Source organism: Papaver somniferum, chromosome 2 (assembly GCF_003573695.1).
Source record: "Papaver somniferum cultivar HN1 chromosome 2, ASM357369v1, whole genome shotgun sequence".
NCBI classification, from domain to species: Eukaryota; Viridiplantae; Streptophyta; class Magnoliopsida; order Ranunculales; family Papaveraceae; genus Papaver; species Papaver somniferum.
In genome coordinates this window covers 211,327,018-211,350,200 of record NC_039359.1, presented here as the reverse complement: position 1 = coordinate 211,350,200, position 23,183 = coordinate 211,327,018, and the positions used below count along the sequence as shown (strand labels likewise).

Genomic DNA, 23,183 nt, shown 5'->3' with positions numbered 1-23,183 from the left:
TGCGCGTGGTTTCTTAGTTGTTCTTTAATCATGGTGTTGTTTTGTTGCCCAGGTGAAAAATGGCTAACAACAATGAACAATCAGCTCCGGCAAGCATGATGTGTCAATCTAAGTGTATATTCTATGATATTTTCGATGAATTTTATTTGCACTCCAGAAACCTGCAATATTTGAACTCATTTACATTTATATGATTACATTATCTTTATTATCTTCCCAGAAAACTAATCCATTTGATCTTCGTAGATGTAACACCCACATCAAGGAACGTGCGGGCCTCGACTTGAGGGTTTAAGCTGGATGCACTGATTATTGCCAAAAAAGTGAAGTTGCCTGTTTACTTCTCGAAATTAGAAGGAAAGTCGGACTTCGAAAAATACCAATCCACACGCAAGCGAGTAGGGGTACTTGTGTTTCGATGGGGCCAGAGAACGAGCCCATGCTCGCTTGCGAGTGGATTGGCTTTTTCGCAATCCGGCTTTCCTTGTAATTCTGAGAAGTGAACAAACAACTTCCCTTTGTTGGCGGTAATCAGTGCATCCATCTTAAGCCCTCGTGTCGAGCCACGCACGTTCCTTGATGTGAGTGTTGTGTCTATGAAGATGAAATGGATCAGCTTTGTGGGTACGTAATAAATGTAATATAATTATACAAATTAATATAAATGAGTTCATAGACCGGTTTCTAGTGTGCAAATAAAATTAATGAGAGATATAGAAACTTTTGACATTCCTGACTAATTTGAATATATGCCTCAGGGATCAGTCAGTATTGAAGATACACTTAGATTGGCACATCATGCATGCCTTAAGAGAGAAATTGGAAGATCAAGTGGGAAAAACCCACCAACTTTCTACGGCTCACTATGGACTGAATTTTTTGCGCTGTTGGATTCTTTTCGTAATGAAGAAATTAGCATTGGTGACACAATGTTTTGCCACTAAAAACTACTTTTCTTGTAGTGGTAAAACCTTATGCACGATCTTTGTAACTTCATTAGAAGATAATGCCAGACTATAACTCTAGATAACTCGTGCAGAAACAAGAGTTCAGAGGTTCATGCATGAGTTATGATCTAGAATTATCTTCAACAAGGGTTATAAAACTCATGCTTGAGGTTTTCCTATTAATGAAATAACATAGTAAGTGTTATTGTCGAGTATTTATACTTAATGACATAGGCCTATTAATAGGCCAGTTATAAAAATTATAACCAAGAAACAACAAACAAATAAAACTTAGTTAAAAGAACTGCTCAATATGTTATCTATCTTCGGTTATAAATATATATGCGTATATACGAATAGTCCAAACTAGCTGGTTTGTTGGTAATATAGCTGAAAGGACTAGTGAGAAAATTTCGGCAGCAGAGATAAAAGGTGCTGTGGAGGATGAAGAAAATTAAAAGCAAGTCAGCTCTCAACAGCGCTTGCTATTGGAGGACACCCATGAATTAGTATCAAAGCAGGATATCATACAAGCTGAATGCCCATTGGAATTACCTTCGGTGGACTAAGGGGTTCTGTGCCCAAGCTCATTGAGTTTTCTTTTGCTTTTGAACAATTGACATTCGCTAAGAAATCCCCTTTCTACGAATATAGCTTTCTCTTTCAAAGTGGCGGCCGAATATTACTTTCTCATCCCAAGTCGACCTTTGTTTAAGCTGGCAACATAGCACATGACTTCAAATTGCCTTAACCAAAGATACAAAACTGCGAACTCCGTGGGAAAACCCATAATCCTAAACATGCATCATGCACGCATGCTTCAAGAAATTTGTCTTGTACGTAGGTTTTTTCGATTCAATTACCAAGGACCAGGAGATACCTTGTTTCTTCAAAAGTTAGCGGCATACAGATTTTGCTCCATACCACACTGGGCATTTTTCCTTCAAAAAAGAAAAACACCGGGACATTTGAGTTTAAAATACGGCTACTAGTTACCGTAGTGAACCCGCAATGTGGTGCTGATTACTGATTAGCTCACGTTTCCGATATGTCCATCCTTAAGGCCACGACTGCTAACAGGTGTTTGACATGCATAACTTGTTGCATTATTAAGCATGCTTACCAATGTGCGATGCAATAACTTTTGAATAAAATAGATGAATTGTTATAAGTTTCTCTATCCCATGTGAAGTTTACAGCAGCAGGATTGTACGTGTTTAGATGGTAGAGAAGTACTGTACCAGCTATGCATCCTGACACGTGAATCCTGCCCATAGCGTCCCATTTCCCAACAAAGCTCATAATTCGATGCAGAAGCGGAGACTAGTAGCTGCTGTGTAGGGCTTTTATGAGTACTCTTCACAGTCACAACAAATAAATGCAAATAAAACGGGAGTTCGACACGTACGCTCACTCTTGGATCAGTTCTGTAAGGTATATAATCGGGGGAAAGTCCATACTCATCTCTCCATCTATTCCAACAACATGAATATCTCTTCGTATCTACTGTTTTTACTACTAGCGTTCACATTCAACTTCTCTGCTGGCCTCATCCAAAGCAGTCATGGTTTCTCCATAAATGAAGCCACTATCAAAGATATCCAACAAGCTTTCGAGGATAAAACCTTAACATCTCGTAAACTAGTTGAGTTTTACATCCAACAGATTGAAGCCCTCAATCCACTTCTCAAAGCTGTAATCGAGGTTAACCCCGATGTATTGGATCAAGCTGACCAAGCTGATAAAGAAAGGAGTAAAGGAGGGTCTTTCAGTGGGATGCATGGGATCCCAATCCTAATCAAAGATAACATTGCAACTAAAGACAAACTTAACACTTCATGTGGATCTTATGCTCTCGTAGGGTCTGTCGTGCCGCGTGATGCAGGGGTCGTGGCTAAGTTGAGAAAATCCGGTGCTTTAATCATGGGGAAGGCCAGTATGACCGAGTGGGGAGCTATCCGTGCTCCAAAACTTCCCAACGGATGGTGTGCAGTTAGCGGGCAGGGCAGGGTATGTACAAAAACTTCTGAATACATGCATTAGAAAATGAAAATGTGACATATAAGAAAACGCACCTTTTTAATGTACGATGTTTTTAACCAATATATCTATGTACCTGCAGAATCCTTACTATCTGAGTGGGAATCCTTGTGGTTCAAGTAGTGGTTCAGCTATAGCTGTGACTGGGAATCTGATAATAGTTTCTTTGGGAACGGAAACAGATGGTTCTATCCTCTGCCCCTGCAGTCATAACTCAGTTTGTGGAATCAAACCTACTCTTGGACTCTGTAGTCGTTCCGGTATGATCCCGATTGCGCCATCACTTGACACAGTGGGGTAAGTACAAATGATATATGCTCTATGGTTTCCCTGTTCTTAATCCATTATTGCTAACTTGTTTGTGAACGGATTATATATTGATCGAATGCGCTTGCAGACCTATTGGTAAAACTGTAACAGATGCTGTATACGTACTAGATGAAATTGTGGGGTACGATGAGTTTGATAGTGAAGCCACAAACAGATCGAAAGACTTCATACCTAAAGATGGTTACAAGCAATTTTTAAAAAAGGACGGTCTTGCTGGTAAAAGAATTGGGGTTGTCAGGACTCCCTTCTACAATTTCCCCACCGGTTCGCCGCTTCACAAACTCTTCGCAGACCACATCGAGACAATGAAGTATAGAATTACAATCCCCAAATGATTCTTTTTCATTCGCTGTTGCATATTTATGGTCATAAGTAATTCATTTGATCTTAAAACTAATTCATTTCTTGATCTTAACATAGGAAAGCTGGTGCGGTTATAGTGGACAAGCTGAACATTCCGAATATCAAGACTGTTCTCAATCCAGCTCTAACTGGTGAATCCCAAGTAGAGAGGTTTGAGTTCAAGGCTGCTCTCAATGCTTACCTAGAAGGACTAATTTCTTCTCCAGTGAGGTCATTGGCTGAAGTGATTGCCTTTAATACTAAACACCCTTCTTTGGTACGTATACGTAGATATCAATGATCTAAACCAGCTGGCTTGCTAGAGTACTCTCTGCTAATGGTTTTCATTCATTTTGCAGGAAAAAACACCTACATATGGTCAAGACATGTTGATAGCGGCTGAAAGGACTGGTGGGAAAATTGGGGCAGCAGAGATAAAAGTGTTGGAGAAGATGAAGAAAATTGATAAAGATGGGTTTGTGACATTGATGGAAAAGAATAATTTGGATGCAGTCGTGACTCCAGCGAGTCAGTTCTCAACAGTACTTGCTATTGGTGGACACCCAGGAATTAGCGTTCCCGCAGGATATCATCCAAATGGAATGCCTATTGGAATAACCTTTGGTGGACTAAGGGGTTCAGAGCCAAAGCTCATTGAGATTTCTTATGCTTTCGAACAGTTGACACTTGCTAGGAAACCTCCTTTCTATCAAATGTTGACGAAGTCCCAATATACAAGTACCAACGAGGAGGGCATTGCTAGCAGCAGCAGTGACTCCCTAATCGAAATGATTACATCACCTAATTGATTAGCTAGCCTGCATTAATTTTAAGCTGTGTTATGTGCTTTCAAAGACAACCAGTTGTTTGTATGATCAGTGTACTAGGTACTTTATAACTAGCTAGGTTATGCTATGAGTTAAGTGTATTAAGTTTTAGTGGGTACGGAGTAGGTCGCCCAAAGCCAGCATATGTCCGTCCTGGCACTTGAGGAGATGAGTTTGTGAGGAATCGAAGTGCACGGTTTTATGTAAGTCTTGTGGTGTGAAGCTGATGGATTTGGCAAAAATCCTATAAATAAGGTTGTCATGTCCTTGTTGTTCATTAATAAAAGCTGGTTTTAACTAAATTTGCCAATAGCTATACTCTGAACCCCCAGAGTTTCTTAGTTTCCTCACATTTTACATATTCGCGGTATTATTTTATTTAGGAACCCTCTCACATGCTATAAATTGTGATTGTGACTGCAAATGCAATGCAAAACACTAAACTTTATTTTGATGCTAACTAAACGTTACATCACATACAACTAATCTCAATTTTCAAAGGTCTAAGATTCTTTGAGATCACTGGCGGACCTACAGCTGGGCTAAAGGGGCTTTAAAAAAGAAAAATCTACTCGACCAAGGCTTCTAATCCCGGCTTTAAAAATTTTTTTATCCTTCCTGGATCCGTCCCTGTTTGAGATCCCTATTAAAGCTTGCCCTCCCTTAAGTTTGTCTCCCACTGTCTTTCCTTACCCTTTCCCTTTATGTTGCGTTCTCTCTATTTTCAGTTTTACCGGCAAACTACTATTAACCTAAATTTTCTTTCAGACACTACTAAGCTATCCTAAATTTACTATTAACCTCTCCAGTCCAAACATAGTTCCCTCACTAATTGCGGGATCTGTTTTGAGGCCCATCCTAGTGATAGAGTGCATGCTGTGGTCATCATTTTTGGACAGTTGTATAAATCTTAAAATTGCAGGGCCAGTTTTCCCCTTCCAGTCGTTGGCTTTTCTCACAGGATTTCCTATGAGGCTACCAGGTTGTCCTCGGACAATCTGTAATTGTTGTTTAATTATTTTAATCAAACAACGTTTAAATTGAGGTATGGGGAAATACAAAAAAGAGGAGGTGATAGATTCATCTCACCTTCTTCCTATTTCTCAAAAGAAGCTTCCTTTATAAATTGTTCTTCCGAGTATCTGGCATTAGAAAACATAATCTAGACTGAATTATCAACTGTGTTATTTGAACGGTATATGTCCGGTGGCCATCTAGACTAAAACAAACAAAAATAAATATAAATTTCACTTTATGGACTTTCTTTCCCTTGTTGTCGAAAGCATTTAACTATTCTCATTTTTTACTATGAGAAAAGCTGCAAAACTTTGTAAACTTCCCTGATTACGTAAGATGTGTTGGAACAATTGTTGAATTATGCTTGCGCAAAAAATAAAAATCAAACACGAAATAATTAGTATGGTTGAGTCGCGGACTAGGTCGCTTTCTTTAAGACGTTTCGCGGCTCTGTCCAAGATTGTGCAAGCAGTTCTTCCATGTCGCGTCGTCCCCAGGATAAAACAGCCGAATTCAATCTCTTACACAATCACTCTTACACGATAAGAGGATGTGAAACTTCTACACTTCATTCTTGCTCAGAAACACTTTTAAAAAATCAAGGATGATTATACACTTATTTTTCTTTCTCACACAAATTCATTTTCTAATAAACTCAAGAAACATGATAGAAAACTCCCACATAAGAAAAAAGACTTTTTACAACTCTCCAAATTCTTTTTTATCAAAAACTGATTTTCAATAACCAAAAAATTAAATAATATTAAATGACATGCATTATTAAGTTCTTAATTAGCACCATTAACCTATTCAACAAAAAACGGTTTTTGGCATTAAAAATGAAATAAATTTATTCTTTAAAAGAAAGAATAAATGTCACATAAAAACCATTTAAATGAGAGACAACTATTCATAAATTAATTAATGTTTTCAAAACATATATCTCAACAATCCCCCACTTATATTTTTCAAAACATTGAGTAAGAACATACAGAGATGTGCATAAGCAAAGGTGTCTCGCAACTTGAACCTTTACATAGTGTTAACATGCTCTCTTAAAATCTGACCATAGAGTGAACACAAGTCTTGAACTCTAGTAGATAAAAAGATCGCTTAACACACACGACTATATTAGTGTAAAGTCTAAAGCCAGCACATTACGGCCCTGTGCTTGTATCCCAGTTTAATGAATGATCTAGATAATTGCCCATATTCTCATAGAAAGCGGCCACACTTTCACATTCACATAGGTGAGTTTATCAAGAGTACTCCTGAAAGAAATCCACTCTAAATAAAGATATAAACATTATTAAGAGTTTAAAAAATTAAAAAATTAAAATTTAAACTCAACCTCTACTCACTTCAAGATATCATGCCGTGGGATGAATTCTTCAAAAGCATGATTCTCGCATCTCCATATTATCTATGAATTGGTGTTCCATTTGAATCTATATTTTGGGATCTCACTCCATAGGTAAGGCTTACCCTTTTGAACCTACTTTTGAGATCTTGAGTTATAGGTTGGTAACCGCATCGTAAATAACTCAATCTCAATGATGCTATCATCTATGACTTCGTCTAGTCCCTTTGAACCTATTTCTAGGTTGGGTATCCATCACAAATGACTCAATCTCAATGAGAATCAACCTCATCCCTAAGATGTATTCACATCTTCTTATCAATCCTTTCGTCAAAATATTAACGAAAACTCTTTTCAGACATTATATAATCCATTTTCAAAATATCAACTCTTATAGTTGTTGTTGCATGCATTCTCAATTCTTGCAATAGCCGCGGTACTATCACATTGGATTTATATGTTTGTTCCTCTATCTATTAGAGGATCGAATCGCTTCATCCCTTAAATAATTCAACTGAAAGTATGTCTAATCAGCTTCGCAATATCCTTAAAGAATTGCGGTAACCATTATAGTGTATTTCTAGGCGTAAGATGTGTTTGAAACACCTCAAAACCTTCTCAATATTTTACCAATTTTCCATACTAGGATTGGTAAATCTGAATATAAATTAACCCCCAATATGGAAGCAATATATTACACCCCCACTACAAAAAATACTTATATATATATAATCAATCACGTAGCAAAGAAGCATACTGAGCTACCATACTCATGTCTAGTGCAATCACACACAATCTCAAAATCATTAGCACTAAACCAAATGAGTGAAAACTTGTTTACAGTTAAGATTATATATATTTCTATCTCTTTTAAAATTCTATTTTCATTGAAATGAAATAGATCCAAATAAAAGAAAATATTTTTAACAACATACACCATCTTCATTCAAGTCTTTCATGTCAAATAGTAAACTAAGCATGTTCTCAATTTCATTTTCATCCTATAAGTTAGAATAAAAATTCAACAAATCACTAATGCATACAAAACAAAGAGTATTGTGCATTTCACTTTCATTAATTCTGAAATCATCCGAATGAATCATGCAAACAATTTATCTCTTTTAAATTGTTTTAAAGTTGTTTTCAGAATATAGATGATAAATATATAATTTATATGCTTTCTTTTATGGTAGAAGCTACATAGTTTTCCATGCTTGGTTTACATATATTCTCATCTTTGACTTACAAAAAGTATATATTTCTACTTATGACTATAAAAAATCATATATCGTGGAAACAACATCAAGAACACAAGCATGTAAGTTAATTTAGAGACATGAATGCAAGTGTCAACAATTTTATGTTTGCTTGTCTAAAGATGATATGTTCACGAATTTATTTTTCCAAAGATTTAATTTTTAAACAACAAAGTTACTTTCTATGAGAAGTTATCTTTCAAATTATAAGCAACAAAATATTCATGACTAAAATTTAGTCTCACTAAATATGCTTTTCTAGGTTCATTCTTAGTGAATTACTCGTCACCTTCATTTTTCTAGTTCCTCTAATTCAAATCAAAGTTTGTAAAACATAGGTTATGGAACCCCCACTATTTTTTGACTAAAACAAGAATTTCGAAACAATATCAAAAGACTCCAAAAATTGTAAAAAACTAACGAACCAATGATTTAAATCCAAAGCGTTTTACACAAGATAGCGGGTAAAAATTCAAACAATTTTAGTGAAGACAACATCACCTAGTTAACTACTCAAAGTATCATATTTGATATCAATACAAGTCATTTAAAGCATCACACATATTTTTATAAAATTCTCTAACATTTTATTTCATTTCAAACTTATACAACTCGCATTAGATTTGAAAGGGTACATGCTTTTATGAGTTAGATAAGATTACATACATGTTATTCAAAAATTTACCAAGTTTATAAGAAAATATAACATGCTAATATTCATCACTAACTCACTGATTTCTTAAAAAGCATGACAAAATCTCATATTTCAAATATTCAAAATTCAATTTATGTTATGATAAAATTGCAATATTATGCTCAAACATTTTATCCATAACATATCATGTGTAGTAGTGCAATGATCAAATTCAACAAATTTCTTATCTCACTCTTGTTTATGACAAGATATGAACATCTTGTTATTAACAAGATGAACATCTTGGAAACTAGATACATCTTTAACAGGATTGTTCTACCCAAAGTAAACTTTTAGGCTATAGCAATACCGAAAATCCTAGTGATGTGAGTATATCTCAACGCCACTTTCTTTCAAAACGATTTGGTTCAACTTTCGAATCATAACCTATCAAAACAAATATGGTGTAAAACACCAATCTATATCAACCTCTCACCGTATTCATAGTTCACATTAACTAAGCTTGAAAAGCGTTGTTAATAACATTTGATATCCTTGCAATGCCGTGCAAGAATAGCAAATAAATTCATAAAATAGTTTGTTCATTTCTTGGTGAGAGTTGATATTCACATTTGTTTTGACTAGGTTTCTAATTATTTCGTTTTTTGGTTCGTATAAAATTCCATCTCATAAGTTCCAAACTTACATGAGTCACATGTTTATTGTCATATAAAATAATTCTCAATATCTTGTTTCCCTAAAATTTATTCTAAGATTGAAAAATCAATTTATTCAATTTAGAATATCATTATTTGATCACTACAATAACTACAAATAGTTCATCAAACATACCTCAATTGCTTTTATAGCTCAATTGGTTATAAACCATTATCCATTCTTTGCGCACCAACAAAGAAATCAGTAACCCCATTGCTCCTCATATCGATTAGTCTCCCGTAATTTTTATTTCATTGGAAAATAAAAACTTGCTCAAGTGAGTGAATTTTCACCTGTCACAATCATGTACATGTGAGCAATTAAAACCAAAAAATAAGTAAGGTATGCACTTACATAATTACTCGAAAATCAAATAATATAGTACTCCATGTTTTTCTTAATTGTCAAACAAATATTCAAAGTTATATAGTCGTATAACATCATACATATACTTATAACTTTCTGTTAAGCATATTATCAAACATATGGGGTGCATTAGTTTGATTGCTATCAGTGATATTATTTTTCATTACCAAAACAAGAGTATGAAGTATAAAATCAAAACATGATTTTTTATGTAATTTGTTACATCTCTATTCTCTAAACTCAAGTATCACTTCAAATATTTAGACATATATACATAACGATTTTGTTATCACCACATCTCTCAAACTAAAACTTCAAATGGAAATTTACAAAAATGTTTCATGTTATATGAATTCAAATAATCCACAAAAACATTTGAAAAAACATATTCAATCAGGATTAAATTTCTGCCCGTCATAATTTTTTCAGATACGTTGTTCAGTTTTTTAAAATACTTTAAAAAATACTTTTCAGATTCCAAAAATTCTAAAATTTTACGTGGATAATCCTCATGATATTTAATACACCCGGTTAAAATTTCAAGATCTAATTCACTTTTGTGTAGGAGATAAAAATAAATCTCTACAACATGTTATAAATATTCGTTTCACATCAATATTATTTTTCTACGTTAGATATTCATGATATAAAAAAAATTATCCATATTACATTCCTAGTCCATCAAGATTAGACATAAAGTTAACTTTAGGTAACAGGTTACCTAAAATCTCAAGCATCATGTTTAATCGCTAGATAAAAAAATTTCCGGTTATAATTTTATAAAACGAAATAAAACAAAGATACTTATCGCGTTTCAGCAATCGTTTTCATTTTGATTTACGTGGCAGAATAGAACGTCTTAAAATTGTTGGAACAATTGCTGAATTATGCCTGCGCAAAAACTAAAAATCAAACACGAAACAATTAGTATGGCTGAGTCGCGGACTAAGTCGCTTTCTTTAAGACGTTTCGCGGCTCTGCCCAAGATTGTGCAAGCAGTTCTTTAATGTCGCGTCGTCCCCAGGATAAAACAGCCGAATTTTATCTCTTACACAATCACTCTTGCACGATGAGAGGATGTGAAACTTCTACACTTGATTTTTGCTCAGAAACACTTTTAGAAAATCAAGGATAATCGCACACTTATTTTTCTTTCTCACACAAATTCATTTTCTAATAAACTCAAGAAACATGATAGAAAACTCTCAATAAGAAAAAAGACTTTTTACAACTCTCCAAATTCTTTTTTATCAAAAACTGATTTTCAATAACCAAAAAGTTAAATAATATTAAATGACATGCATTATTAAGTTCTTAATTAGCACCATTAACCTATTCAACAAAAAACGGTTTTTGGCATTAAAAATGAAATAAATTTATTGTTTAAAAGAAAGAATAAAGGTCACATTAAAACCATTTAAATGAGAGACAACTATTCAGAAATTAATTAATGTTTTCAAAACATATATCTCAACGAGATGTAATTCTATTCTGTACCTGATCGGCCCGAAGTCGTGTCCTCTCTCAAGTCTGTCTTGAATCTCTGTGTAGACTACCTAAAATTCGACAAATTACAAATGCACTGATTTGTCGACTTATTATATCACAGTGGAGCTGAAAAAAACGGACTGTCCCCGTGCTGCAAGCACATCCATACTAAATAAGTGTCGGTTTGCGGTTCCTAGAAAAATTACGCACACCTTTTTTTTATTGGTTTATATAATGATGCATGTATGTAAAAATATTCTAAATTAAAGTCGTTATTACCTCTCATTTACAAGAAAGCATAACCCCAACTTGGAGAGAAAGGAATAGTAGAAAGAACCCAAAAAATCATACGCTTACTCAATGGAATGTTTCTTTGTTCATCTGAATAGACTGAAAGCCTTATAAATAGACGAGTCAAATCCCCGTCACTCTCACTTGAATTAGGGTAATCATTATCTTAACATCGAGTTTGAGTCCAATGAATTCATCTACTGCTGCTTATCCCTGCGATGATTATCCTGCAGCATTACCATCTCCACCTCCTCCTCCTAGCCTTAGTCTTAATGGCCATCATACAGCTGTTTCGGTTAACAAAGAACAACAAGCAGTAGAAGTAATCAACGGCGACAACGAGTTGTCTTATTCTTGTCCTCCCACAGCAGCAACAATTGACGTTCTTTACAACTCAATCCCCATAATAAGCCCTTTCAATCAGACCACTACCGATGCTTGAGAAAACTCATTGCCATCATTCAATTCGTCAAGATCCACGAATGTCAGATTACCGGCACTTAGGAATTATGACGTAGGAAAACTACTCATGCCGCTTATTGGAAGCATTACAGCTATAATTCTCGTCTACTCACATCTTGTTATGGTGATGTTGGTATGCCTAGGTATACCTTGTGTAATAATAGCAACTCTTTTGGCATATGCCTTTCCAAGAACCGCGAGGGTCATACAAGAATTGGGAACTCTTTTAATGCTTTCTGCGTAGAGGTGTAAAACGTGTCGGCCCGGCACAGCCTAGCACACGAAATCCCGTGCTTCATGTGCCATGTGTCGTGTTGTGCTGTGCCGTGCTGTGCTTTACTAGTCAAAAGCTAGGCACAACACAACCCACGGGCACATCACACGAATAAACGTGTTGTGATGTGCCGTGCTGACACACGTGTTATAAGCAATTTAAAATCACTTAATGGTATACATGAAGTCGGACATTATCATGAAAATTTAAATAGACAACATCATTTGAAATTATTTCAAGTAAAATTAACAAGTTTATTCAATAAAAAGAAATACTCTATCAAATATAAAATTGGATCATTATCATGTAAATTAATGTTATAGTCAGTCAAATATAGATAACGACGTTATAACAACGATATCAATACTTCTTTATATAAAGGGGAATACTTATGCGGACCTGTTGCATCCACATTAATTCTGAATATATAGAACGCCATGTCAGATGGCAAGTCATGCCAATGTGGCAAATTCAGTTACTGTTTTTGGAAGGATACATTAACTGTCGTTGTTACCAAACAGCATAAATATCATACATGAAAGGATACGTCTTTGCAATATACACAAGTAAATAGTTAGGAGTAGATATATGTTCTCGCAAACTCGCAGAGAAAATAGCATACGTCTTCTCAAGACTATCGTTCGGTGGTTGGTTATAGTTATCATACAACAAACATGAGAGATAAAATCGGGAAATTTTCACAGTATTTTTACATTAACCCAATTTTCTTATAGATATCTCTAACTGTCCAACTCCGTCGATCGGCACAAGAAAAATCATAACTGCTTTCATTTGTGGACACGACCTTTTGAGACACAACAGACTTATAGATACATGTTTTGGTTAACGTTGGACCAACCGATGCGTTGTTACTTAACGTCCTTTCAGGATCCAGCATGATTCTATAATATAAGATACATGTTTTGGTTAACTGTGTCATCGAAATTTTGGGTCAAGCCACTTCATCGTAAACCTCTTCTTCAAAGCCTTCTGCTCTGCTTCACATCATTCACTTCCATAGTTAGATCTCTCATGGTGTCGAAGAAGAGTCATCCATATTCATATTGGTTTCTTATTTCTGGGTTTACTTCTTCTGGAGCAAAATCATAGATATGTTGCTACGATGTTTATGTAAAAGTTACCAAGAAGAAGAATTTGGAAGGAAAACTCAAGCGATCTCTGAAGAGGTGCAAACCCTACCGGTTAATGTTATAGGGTGGAAACGACATGGTGAGAACTTGCCAAGTTCACTCACTGATAGTATGACTTCTTCTTACATCAAATGTTCTAACTTCATGCTTGGAGAAGGCTATAACTGTAAGCAAAGATGGTTTATGTTTTAAACCAATCGGGAAGCAGGTATGGTAAATAATGATACGCCGGAGAGAATAGTAGTGAACATTTGATTACGAATTATATTCTTCTAACGTTAATTAAGTTATGGAATTTGTTGCAAGAATGAGTATAAGAAAAATATGAAGATATGCGTGTATTAATTTTATCGCCGTGTGTTTACTTATATCAATTCTTTCGGATTCGGACATTTTACTGTGTTACGGATGTTTCCGGACTTGCTTATCAATGAGTTTTCTATGCTCTCTTTGGTTCATTACCATTTAAGTCATTGATTTTTTTGTGTTTGTTAACTTATTTCTATATTTATGGCCCGTAATAGTTTCTCGATCTATATGTTTCGTTTTCAGTGCCTCAAAAATTGGAATCATTTTGTGAAATTAAAATTTTAATTGAATGCGCGCATGGTCTGAATAAGAACCGATCATGAATTCAGATGGCGGGGTTCAGATGTAGTAGTATTCGAGTCTCAAGAATGGGAAAGTAAATTTTATTTGAATGCGCGCATGGTCGGAATAAAATCAGAGACAAAAATGGTGACTGACTGAGTATATTCCAATGTGTAAGAACGGCTCTTGAAGCGACCAAAAGGAGGTAAGGATTGGACCATTAACTATATTCTTCCTCTTTCTTTTCCTTTCTCTCCCTTTCGTCCATTTTCCGAACGTTGAGCTTTCAACTCTCTTCTCTCAACGGAAGCATTGAGGATGGAAGGCAATATCAATATGTGATTAATTAAGGTAATTATCATTTCACTATGTATATGTGCAGAATTTTTCATATTTTATAGATAGCTTTTATCTTAATGGGTTGAAGTCATTAATTGTTGATTTGATCTCAAACCCTCAGCAGAAAAAAAGAAGAAAAACTAACCTCAAAGCCTAGCTGTAGTATTTTGTTTCTTTTTGAGAAAAAAGCATGACAGTAGTTTTTGTAACCTTCTAGAGAGTCATTGGCGCATTGTGTTTTAAGCTGAATGCTGACATGCATACCGATCCTTCTGATTATTGCCTATGTATTACATTTCCATTATGGTCTCATTTCAGTCTTTTCACAAGTCTCATTATAAAGGCAGCAAGAAGAAGAAAAGGCTCCATATCAATCTATGAACGACACAAAGAAAGGCTTTTTTAGCAAGTCAAGACGCTGAGGTAATTCACCTTTATTGACTTCATGAATGTATGGGAAAAATGTCATAAGAAACACATAATTTTTAACATCTTTTAGCAATTGCCTTTTTGTTTCCCCATATCATCATTTTTATTATATTCCCCTTTTCATCATTTTTTGGGTGTCACAGTTGTCTTATATGCTTCAGGTGGTTTACCGTTTTTTATGAAATATTTCTTATTCGGTTATTTTGTGTTTTTTTCTTTTCTTTTTGAAAATGATTATTTTGTGTTTTGCTTAACTAACTTTGTTTCGTATTCACAAGATCCATTAATGGACTGACTAGCTTGGTTTTGCTTCATTAACTTTATACTACTAGCACAATCATTCGACGTAGAATGGCATTTATTCATATATATATATATGTAGTATATTATATTTACTAAGTTTTTGGGCTTTTTGTTTAAGCCTTACTTTTGAGAAATTCTCTCCTTAAATAATTTTGTAGATAATATAATGTTTTAGATTGGGATATGTATTTCTTAGGCACAAGCAACCAACATGTATCTGATTCAGGCCCAAGTAACTAACATGTATCTGATTTGTAAGCTGATAAAATTATACATCTAGCTTTGTTATATGAGAACACCCTTACATTACCATGCATGGAGTTTACAAAGGTTTGTGGGCATCTATGGATGAAAAAGTTTATGCAAAAAGCGGAAATAATTAAGTGTGCGTTCGTCAAGTTTTCGTTAGCATAATAATTTGTATTTTTCATATATTATATATGTTCGATGTTCTGAACATTTGTTGTGAAATGTGCTCTTCACGAGTTTTTGTTGGCATAATATTTTATGTCCATTGAAGAAGTTACATGCATAAATGGTCAACCATTATGAATTAGACTTATCACTCCTTCTTTTGGTTCGGTTAATGAGCTAGCCCGTCCAATTGGACGGGTTTACAGAACTTGTTGAAATATATTTTCCAAATGTTTATGTATTATATGTGTTGTTACAAAAATAAGTCAGCATAAAATGTCAAAAACTACCTAGAATAGTGACTCCTTTGTGAAATATACGCAAAATGTGATGTATTATGCCTTGTTATATGGTGTATTTGCGCATGTTATAACGTGCTTTCTTAACGTGTTGTGTTGGGCTGGGCCACGTGCTTATCCGTGCCTTGTGATGTGTTGTGCTACTGTGCTGATTAGGCTAACCCAGCACAGCCCACGAAACTAACGTGCTAGACTGTGCTGGGCTAAATCACGTGCTAGGCTGGGCTGGCTGGGCTCGTGCTGGCACAGCCCAATTTACACCTCTATTTCTGCTCTTTATGCTGATGTCACTTGTCGTTTATTAGATGAAAAGAAGCCATGGTACATCATTGCATCACCATGGTTAGGGTTTGTCGTAGTAGTAATAGGCATAGTAGTGCTTCGCTGCGTATACTATAATCGTGGTAGTGATGATGATGCATGATTTATGCTGAATCTCTTGTCCATCATCATGCTTAATACCGTTCATGAGATGTGATGATCATCTCATCGATGTATGTGTATGTTTAGGCTGTCAAGATGCTAGTTATGTAAGTGTTCATATAATAAGAATGTACTAATTTGTTTTCCTTGTTGCTGCGCGCTTTCATATAATAAGAATGTAATAATAAGGATGAATACAAATATTATGCTTATGCTAAATGCTGCTTTCATTGTAGAGCCAGGCAAGATTGGATCAACAGATCAGCAATCCAATTCTGTTTAGAAATTTCGGCAGTTTTCGTTTTGTAGCAATATATTGGAGGATTGAGTTTGATAATTTAACTCAAAATTCTTATATGATGTTAGTAAACTGATTAACTTTGAATAGTGGGTTTCAGTATTTCCAACTGATTCATGTAGTGATAAACGATTTTGGATTCGAAGCAACAGGGAATCTGCCTTCTGTATTGCAATCAATCATTTTTCCTGGTAACTAATCATGAGTACGTATTTGGCCAGCTAATCCAATTAGCTTGGGTTGCCTTATAAATTTCCGGCAAACGCAGTACTGTCAAGTCAAGTTAAGTGATTATATACTAAGGACTAGTGGGAAAACTGGGGCAGCAGTTCCGAAGGTATTGAAGAAAATTGATAAAGATGGGGTTTGTGACTATGATGGAAAAGAATAATTTTGGCGCAGTCATGACTTGAGGAGTTTATTGCTCAAGGAAACAGTATTACTCTTAAAGCTTATATTGGGGCCGTTTGTCATCTTCTCTTCAAAGAAATCTTCAAGAGATAAACTCAACAGATAAGGTTACAAGAACAGACCGGCAACAGATAAGGTTACAAGTCGAAAACAGTAGTACCCTATTAGGAATTATCTTTGTGAATACATTAATTCTACTATACTAACTGCAATAGAATCAATAAACCTCCAATAGGGAAACCACCAGTTTTGTTTCTTTACGAGCAAAATGAACAACAGACCCCAAAATCCAACTCCAAACCCCAAGGCAACAAAACAATACAACACCAACTTCTCTTCATCACTCTTGCAACTTTTCGTGGTCGGGAATCCACATAGTAAGTCATTGCCAACATAAGCAGAGCCATCCAAACTCAATGTGTCGAAATGATCCCCCCTCTTGGAATCGTGCCACTCAAGTTATTGTGAGATAAGTTTAGGAACCCAAGCGAGTCGATTGATGACAAACATTGTGGGATATATCCAGAGATTCTATTAGAACTCAAATCCAAGGATTCTAAACTGGACATGTTCCCGATATTTGCTGGAATATTATCGGAAAAGAGATTATGCGACAGATTCAGCATAATGAGTCCATTTAATAAACCCATCTCTCTTGGAATTTTTCCATCTAAAATGTTACATGATATATCGATTCCGGAATTATATTCGTACAGAACCTCAAATTGCATTGTCCAGATTGGTAATAGTAACAGGTAGTTACTACGTTGAATTGGTTGCTGAAATTTCATCAAGTTTCTTATGTTTCTGGTAATTGGACCTGAGAAGTTATTTATTGACAAGTCTAATATTTGAAGGGAAGGCATATAATAAATCCCTTCAGGAATGGGCCCATTAAACTTGCTTGACCGTAAAGAAATAATCCGAAGGTCATTGAGTGTATGAAAACCAGAGGGTATAACACCTTCAAAGTTGTTATGTCCTAAGTTGAGACCTCGCAAGTAGAAAAGTTTCTCTATTGGTTTAGGAAAAGTACCATTGAGATTGTTATAGCTAGGTTGAAGATATTCCAGACCTTCTGCTCTTTGAATCTCATTTGGAATGTTTCCAGTGAGATTGTTGTTGCTGAGATTTAGAACAGTAAGACATCTGCAGTACCCTATACTAGTAAGTATATTCCCTGATAGTTTGTTGTTAGAGAGATTATTTTCTTAGTTCTCGTGAACATATTGAAGAGGGAATTGAACCTGAAAATTCATTGCCACTTAGATTAATGGATTTAGCACTGGATAGTCTTTCTCCAGCTTCTAATGAGATTTCACCACTAAGTTTATTATGTGATAAGTCCAAATTATAGACACCTTGAGGTGGAACTGGCAGACGACCAATAAGTTTGTTGTTAGACAAATCTAAGGAAACTAGATTTTGGAGTTCGGAGATGCATGAAGGGATAGCTCCTTCAAGGTTAGTATACGACAAAATCAAATATTTCAAATGGGTTAAGTTACAGATGAAATTAGGGAATACATTCAAATGCACTGACGCCAGTGCTAAAGTCTCCAATTTAGCTTTAGCGTACAGATGTAAGCGTTCATCTCTATTGATGTTTAGCCTATTTGCTGTCAAATCTAGGGTGGTTAGGTTTAATTCGTTAATCAAAGAGATGAATGAAACATTCCCACCGATGGAGTTTTTAGACACGCGAAATTCAACAAGTTTCTTGAGCGTAGTAATACAACTTGGAAGTGTTCCAGTAATGTTATTAGTTTCTAAAACAAGTCGTCGAAGGGGAAGAATCTGGAAGATTGAATTAGGTATTGGTCCTTGGAAATTATTGTTAGACAAGTCGAGAAACTTTAGGTTTTTTAGGTTCGAGATTAATGAAAGATTACTTGTAATGTTATTGTTGGAGAGGTCTAGATAATGCAACCGAGAAAGATGGTAGATTGAAAAAGGTACTAAGGATCCTTGAATGGAACAACCTGAGGCAGAGAAACTGACTAACTGTGGTGCATTTGAACTCAGAATTAATCCGGTTGCATTAGTTGACGATATCTGAAGTTTTTCTAGATTAGGCCAACTATGTTCAAACATCCTAGTTAGATCTGTGTGAACGTTTTTGTTCACACTCACATCAAGGTCTTTAAGTTGAGGAAGATAAGGAATTGAACCATGTAGTTCGCTATAAGATAAGTCAAGTATAGAAAGTGAGGTTAAATTAGCAAGTTGTACTGGGATTGAGGAATTGAGAGGGTTGAAGTTCAGATTTAGATAGGATAAACGGGAAAGATTGTGAAACTCCTGAATTGGGAATACTGAGCCAGATATATGACAATAAGAGATATGTGGAAGTATGTCGATGGTATAGAAAAGAAACCTACAGTAAGTAGTTCTGTTGAAAAAGGGAAAGAAAATGAAACACAAAAAAAGGATCCAAAAGAAGAATGTGAGATTATCAATCGCAGGATTCTCACTTGGATTGGAAACACAGTCATTCCTTCCATAAGCATGCAACTCACAAGTTTTGAGGTAGCCAAAGATGCATGGGATTTTCTTTCGAAAAGGTACACCCAAATCAACTTTTCTCAGAGATATAAACTTGAACAAGATATTAGATCTATGAAACAATCGCATGATCAGTCTATTTCTGTTTTTCATTCTGAGATGTCTTTAATATGGAATCAATTAGCACTCATGGAACCAATATGGACCGTAGATTTGGAATTGTGGTAGAAGTATAGAGAGGAAACACGTTTAGTTCAGTTTCTAATGGTTTTGCGTGATGAGTTTGAGTCTGTTAGGGCATCAGTCCTTCATCGTTCACCTCTTCCCACGGTGGAAGTTGCTTTGTCTGAACTTATTACAGAAGAAAAAAGGAAAAGAATCACACCGGAGATATCAGGAGTATTTGTTGTTCCCTCACGATCCATCCCTAAAAATTTTCCAAGAAACTAAAATGCTCAAGTGCAACGTGATATGTCTCAAGTACAGTGTCATAACTGCAAGACCTAGTGAGAAAATTGGCAAAGAACTGCAATCTCCCATCGGCCAATACATCACCTGCTGCCACAATACCTGACACACCCACAACACAGTGTGGGTATTGTAAGGAATTTGGTCACTCATATAGATTCTGCACCTCACAAACCTCAAGAAACATGAGAAGGATCAATGCTAATGGAGGAAACAAATTCAATACACCTACCATATTTACGGAAGCTCCAGTTTCATCTGCAACAGATCCATATGCAACATCGACAACCTCATCTGCATTAGTTGTACCTGGTGGTGGTTCAGCACCAAACCTTGCTGATATTCAAGAGATGATTAAACAAGCACTCTCAATTGGTAACAACCCTACAGCTGCATCTTCCTTCTCTATCTCCTCAGGTATTTATTACACATAATGGTTTCTCGACTCAGGAGCATCAAACCATATGACTTTTAATCAAAAGTTTTTTGAAAGTCTTCATCCTGTCATCACCCCTAAGATTCATACTGTTGATGGATCAACAATAACTGCAAGTCATATAGGCTTGGTCAACAATTCAAATAACTTATATGTACCAGATGTGCTTCTTGTTCCAAGTATTACAATGAATCTTATTTTAGTTGGTCAACTGTGTGATCAAGGTTATAAGACATATTTTTTTCCTTTTGGTTGTGATATACAGGATCTCAAAACCAGGAAGATAGTTGGGATAGGCCGTAGAGTTGGTCGGTTGTATCTCCTTCAATCTCTTGCTCTCTCAGCGGAATCTAAAGTCATGTCGTAGCTGCTACTCCCACTGCACCTGTGTCAATATCTCCCTTCATGTCTTGGCATTATAGGTTAGGTCATGTTTCCTTTTCTCGTCTTTCATATATGATCAATAAGGGTTTACTAGGAGATACTCGGTTAGATAAAGAACCAAATTGCATCTCTTATAAACTTGCAAAACAACCAGCTCTTTCTTTTAATCTTAGCACTTCTGTCTCAACTGAACCTTTTGCTCTTATACATTCTGATGTCTGGGGTAAATCTCCAATTATGTCAAAGGGAGGTGCTTTGTATTATGTCAGTTTTATTGATGATTATTCGCGTTATACATGGGTATATCTATTCATCTCTAGAGCAGATTTTCTTAAGTTATATGTTGATTTCTCAACCATGATAAAAACTCAGTTTGGTAAAGTGATCAAAGTTTTTCGTGCTGATCAAGGAGGGGAATATATTTCCAATCCATTCAAAGAATTTATTAAAACCCAAGGCACCATTCTTCAACTGTCATGTACTGAAACTCCAGAAAAAAATGGAGTTGCATAACGTAAACACCGTCATATTATACAGACAGCTAGAACTCAGTTAATTTCTGGCTCAGTTTCTTCAAATTTCTGGGGAGAATCAGTCCTTACTGCAGTCTACACCATCAATAGAGTCCCAACAACTGTCATAGGAGGAATGTCACCTTATGAGCGTCTCTATGGTAAGAAACCAAACTATTCTGAGCTTCGAGTCTTTGGTTCAACTTTTTTTATACTCCTTCCAGAACGTGAACGTCATAAACTTGGTCAAAAGAATGTGTTGTGTGTCTTCCTTGGTTATGGTATTGAACAAAAAGGGTATCGTTGTTATGATCCAGTTAATAGAAAGCTTCGTGTCTCTCGTCATGTCACATTCTGGGAGAAAGTTCCATTCTGGTCACTTTCAAGCAGCAAATCATCATCTTTTGAGTCTTTCCCTTATTCTGATCCATTTCCTAGTGAATCCAATCCTAGCACTTTTCCTATATCTACCCCTGAAAGTCCGTCTCCTCTAGTTGTTGATCCACCAAATATGGATGACCAAGACCACTCTACCACTCAACCTAACAGTGCAACTCAGGAACGTGATCCTGATTCTGAAGAAAATTCTTTGTCACCTCGCAATCGAAGACCACCAGCTAAGTATGCAGACTATCATTGTTCCTTGTCTTATATTTTGTCATTTTATGAACCAAAAACATACAGAGATGTTGCAGCCATTCCAGAATGGAAAGATTTAATGGATGATGAATTGGAAGCACATGCAGAGGCAGGCACATGGGAAATGGTGGACCTTCCTCCTGGAAAATCAGTTGTTGGAAGAATATGGGTCTATAAAATTAAGACCAAGTCAGATGGTGAGTTTGAACGATGTAAATCACGAGTTGTTGCAAAATGTTATACACAAGAGTATGGTGTTGACTATGAAGAAACATTTGCACCAGTGGCCAGAATGGTTACAGTTCGTACATTACTTGTTGTTGCTGCAGCACGACAATGGGGGCTTCATCAAATGGACGTGAAAAACGCGTTTCTTCATGGTGAGTTACAAGAAGAGGTTTACATGCAACCTCCTCCTGGTTTGCCTCATGAACCTAATCAAGTATGTAAGCTTCTACGGACATTATATGGACTCAAACAAGCACCTCGTGCTTGGTTTTAGAAGTTTAGCAATGCAATTCTCCAGTATGGCTTTACACAAAGCTTTTGTAATTCAACTATTTTGTCAGATCGTCAGAAAAAGGAATTGTCATTCTTCTCTTGTATGTTGACGACATGGTTATTACTGGCAGTGATCTACAAGGTATTACTGAACTCAAATCATATCTCAGTGATTGTTTTAAGATGAAAGATCTTGGATATTTAAGTTACTTTCTTGGAATTGAAGTTGGCATGTCACCCACTGGTTATTTCATATCACAAGTCAAATATGCATTTGAGATTCTACAACGTGCAGGGCTATCTGACCATAAGGTAACTGATACACCTCTTGAATTGAATGTAAAATACAGTCCTATAGATGGGACTCTATTGTCTAATCCAACACTGTATCGTCAACTAGTAGGGAGTCTAAATTACTTGACCATTACGAGACCAGACATAAGTCATGCAGTTCACATAGTCAGTCAGTTTATGTCTTCTCCAAGATCTACTCATTATGCAGCTTTTATCAGAATTCTAAGATATATCAAGGGGTCTCTTCATCAAGGTATGTGTTTCTCATCAAAGTATGATCTCACTCTTCAAGCTTACTCAGATTCCGATTGGGCTGGGGATATTACAGATAGAAAATCTATTATACGCTATTGTGTGTTCTTGGGAGACTCATTGATTTCATGGAGAAGTAAGAAACAAAGTGTGGTTTCTCGTTAAAGTGCTGAAGCAGAGTAT

The 23,183-nt window shown here is 35.7% G+C and overlaps 1 protein-coding gene across 1 annotated transcript; it reads left to right on the top strand.

The window, feature by feature from the left end:
- Window positions 1-2,432: 2,432 nt before the first annotated feature.
- LOC113352742 (probable amidase At4g34880) lies at window positions 2,433-4,468 on the top strand. The gene is made up of 5 exons (XM_026596524.1): window positions 2,433-2,957; window positions 3,070-3,284; window positions 3,385-3,627; window positions 3,738-3,936; window positions 4,019-4,468. Exons 1-5 carry the CDS (start codon window positions 2,433-2,435, stop codon window positions 4,466-4,468), a joined length of 1,632 nt encoding a protein of 543 aa, XP_026452309.1.
- The last annotated feature ends 18,715 nt before the right edge of the window (window positions 4,469-23,183 follow it).

Bases quoted from the DNA above. Each gene is read 5' to 3' on its own strand.
- LOC113352742 (XM_026596524.1), top strand. From the start codon at position 2,433: ATGAATATCTCTTCGTATCTACTGTTTTTACTACTAGCGTTCACATTC. The intron at 3,628-3,737 runs GTATAGAATTAC...ATCTTAACATAG, and splicing joins GACCACATCGAGACAATGAA to GAAAGCTGGTGCGGTTATAG. The intron at 3,937-4,018 runs GTACGTATACGT...TTCATTTTGCAG, and splicing joins ATACTAAACACCCTTCTTTG to GAAAAAACACCTACATATGG.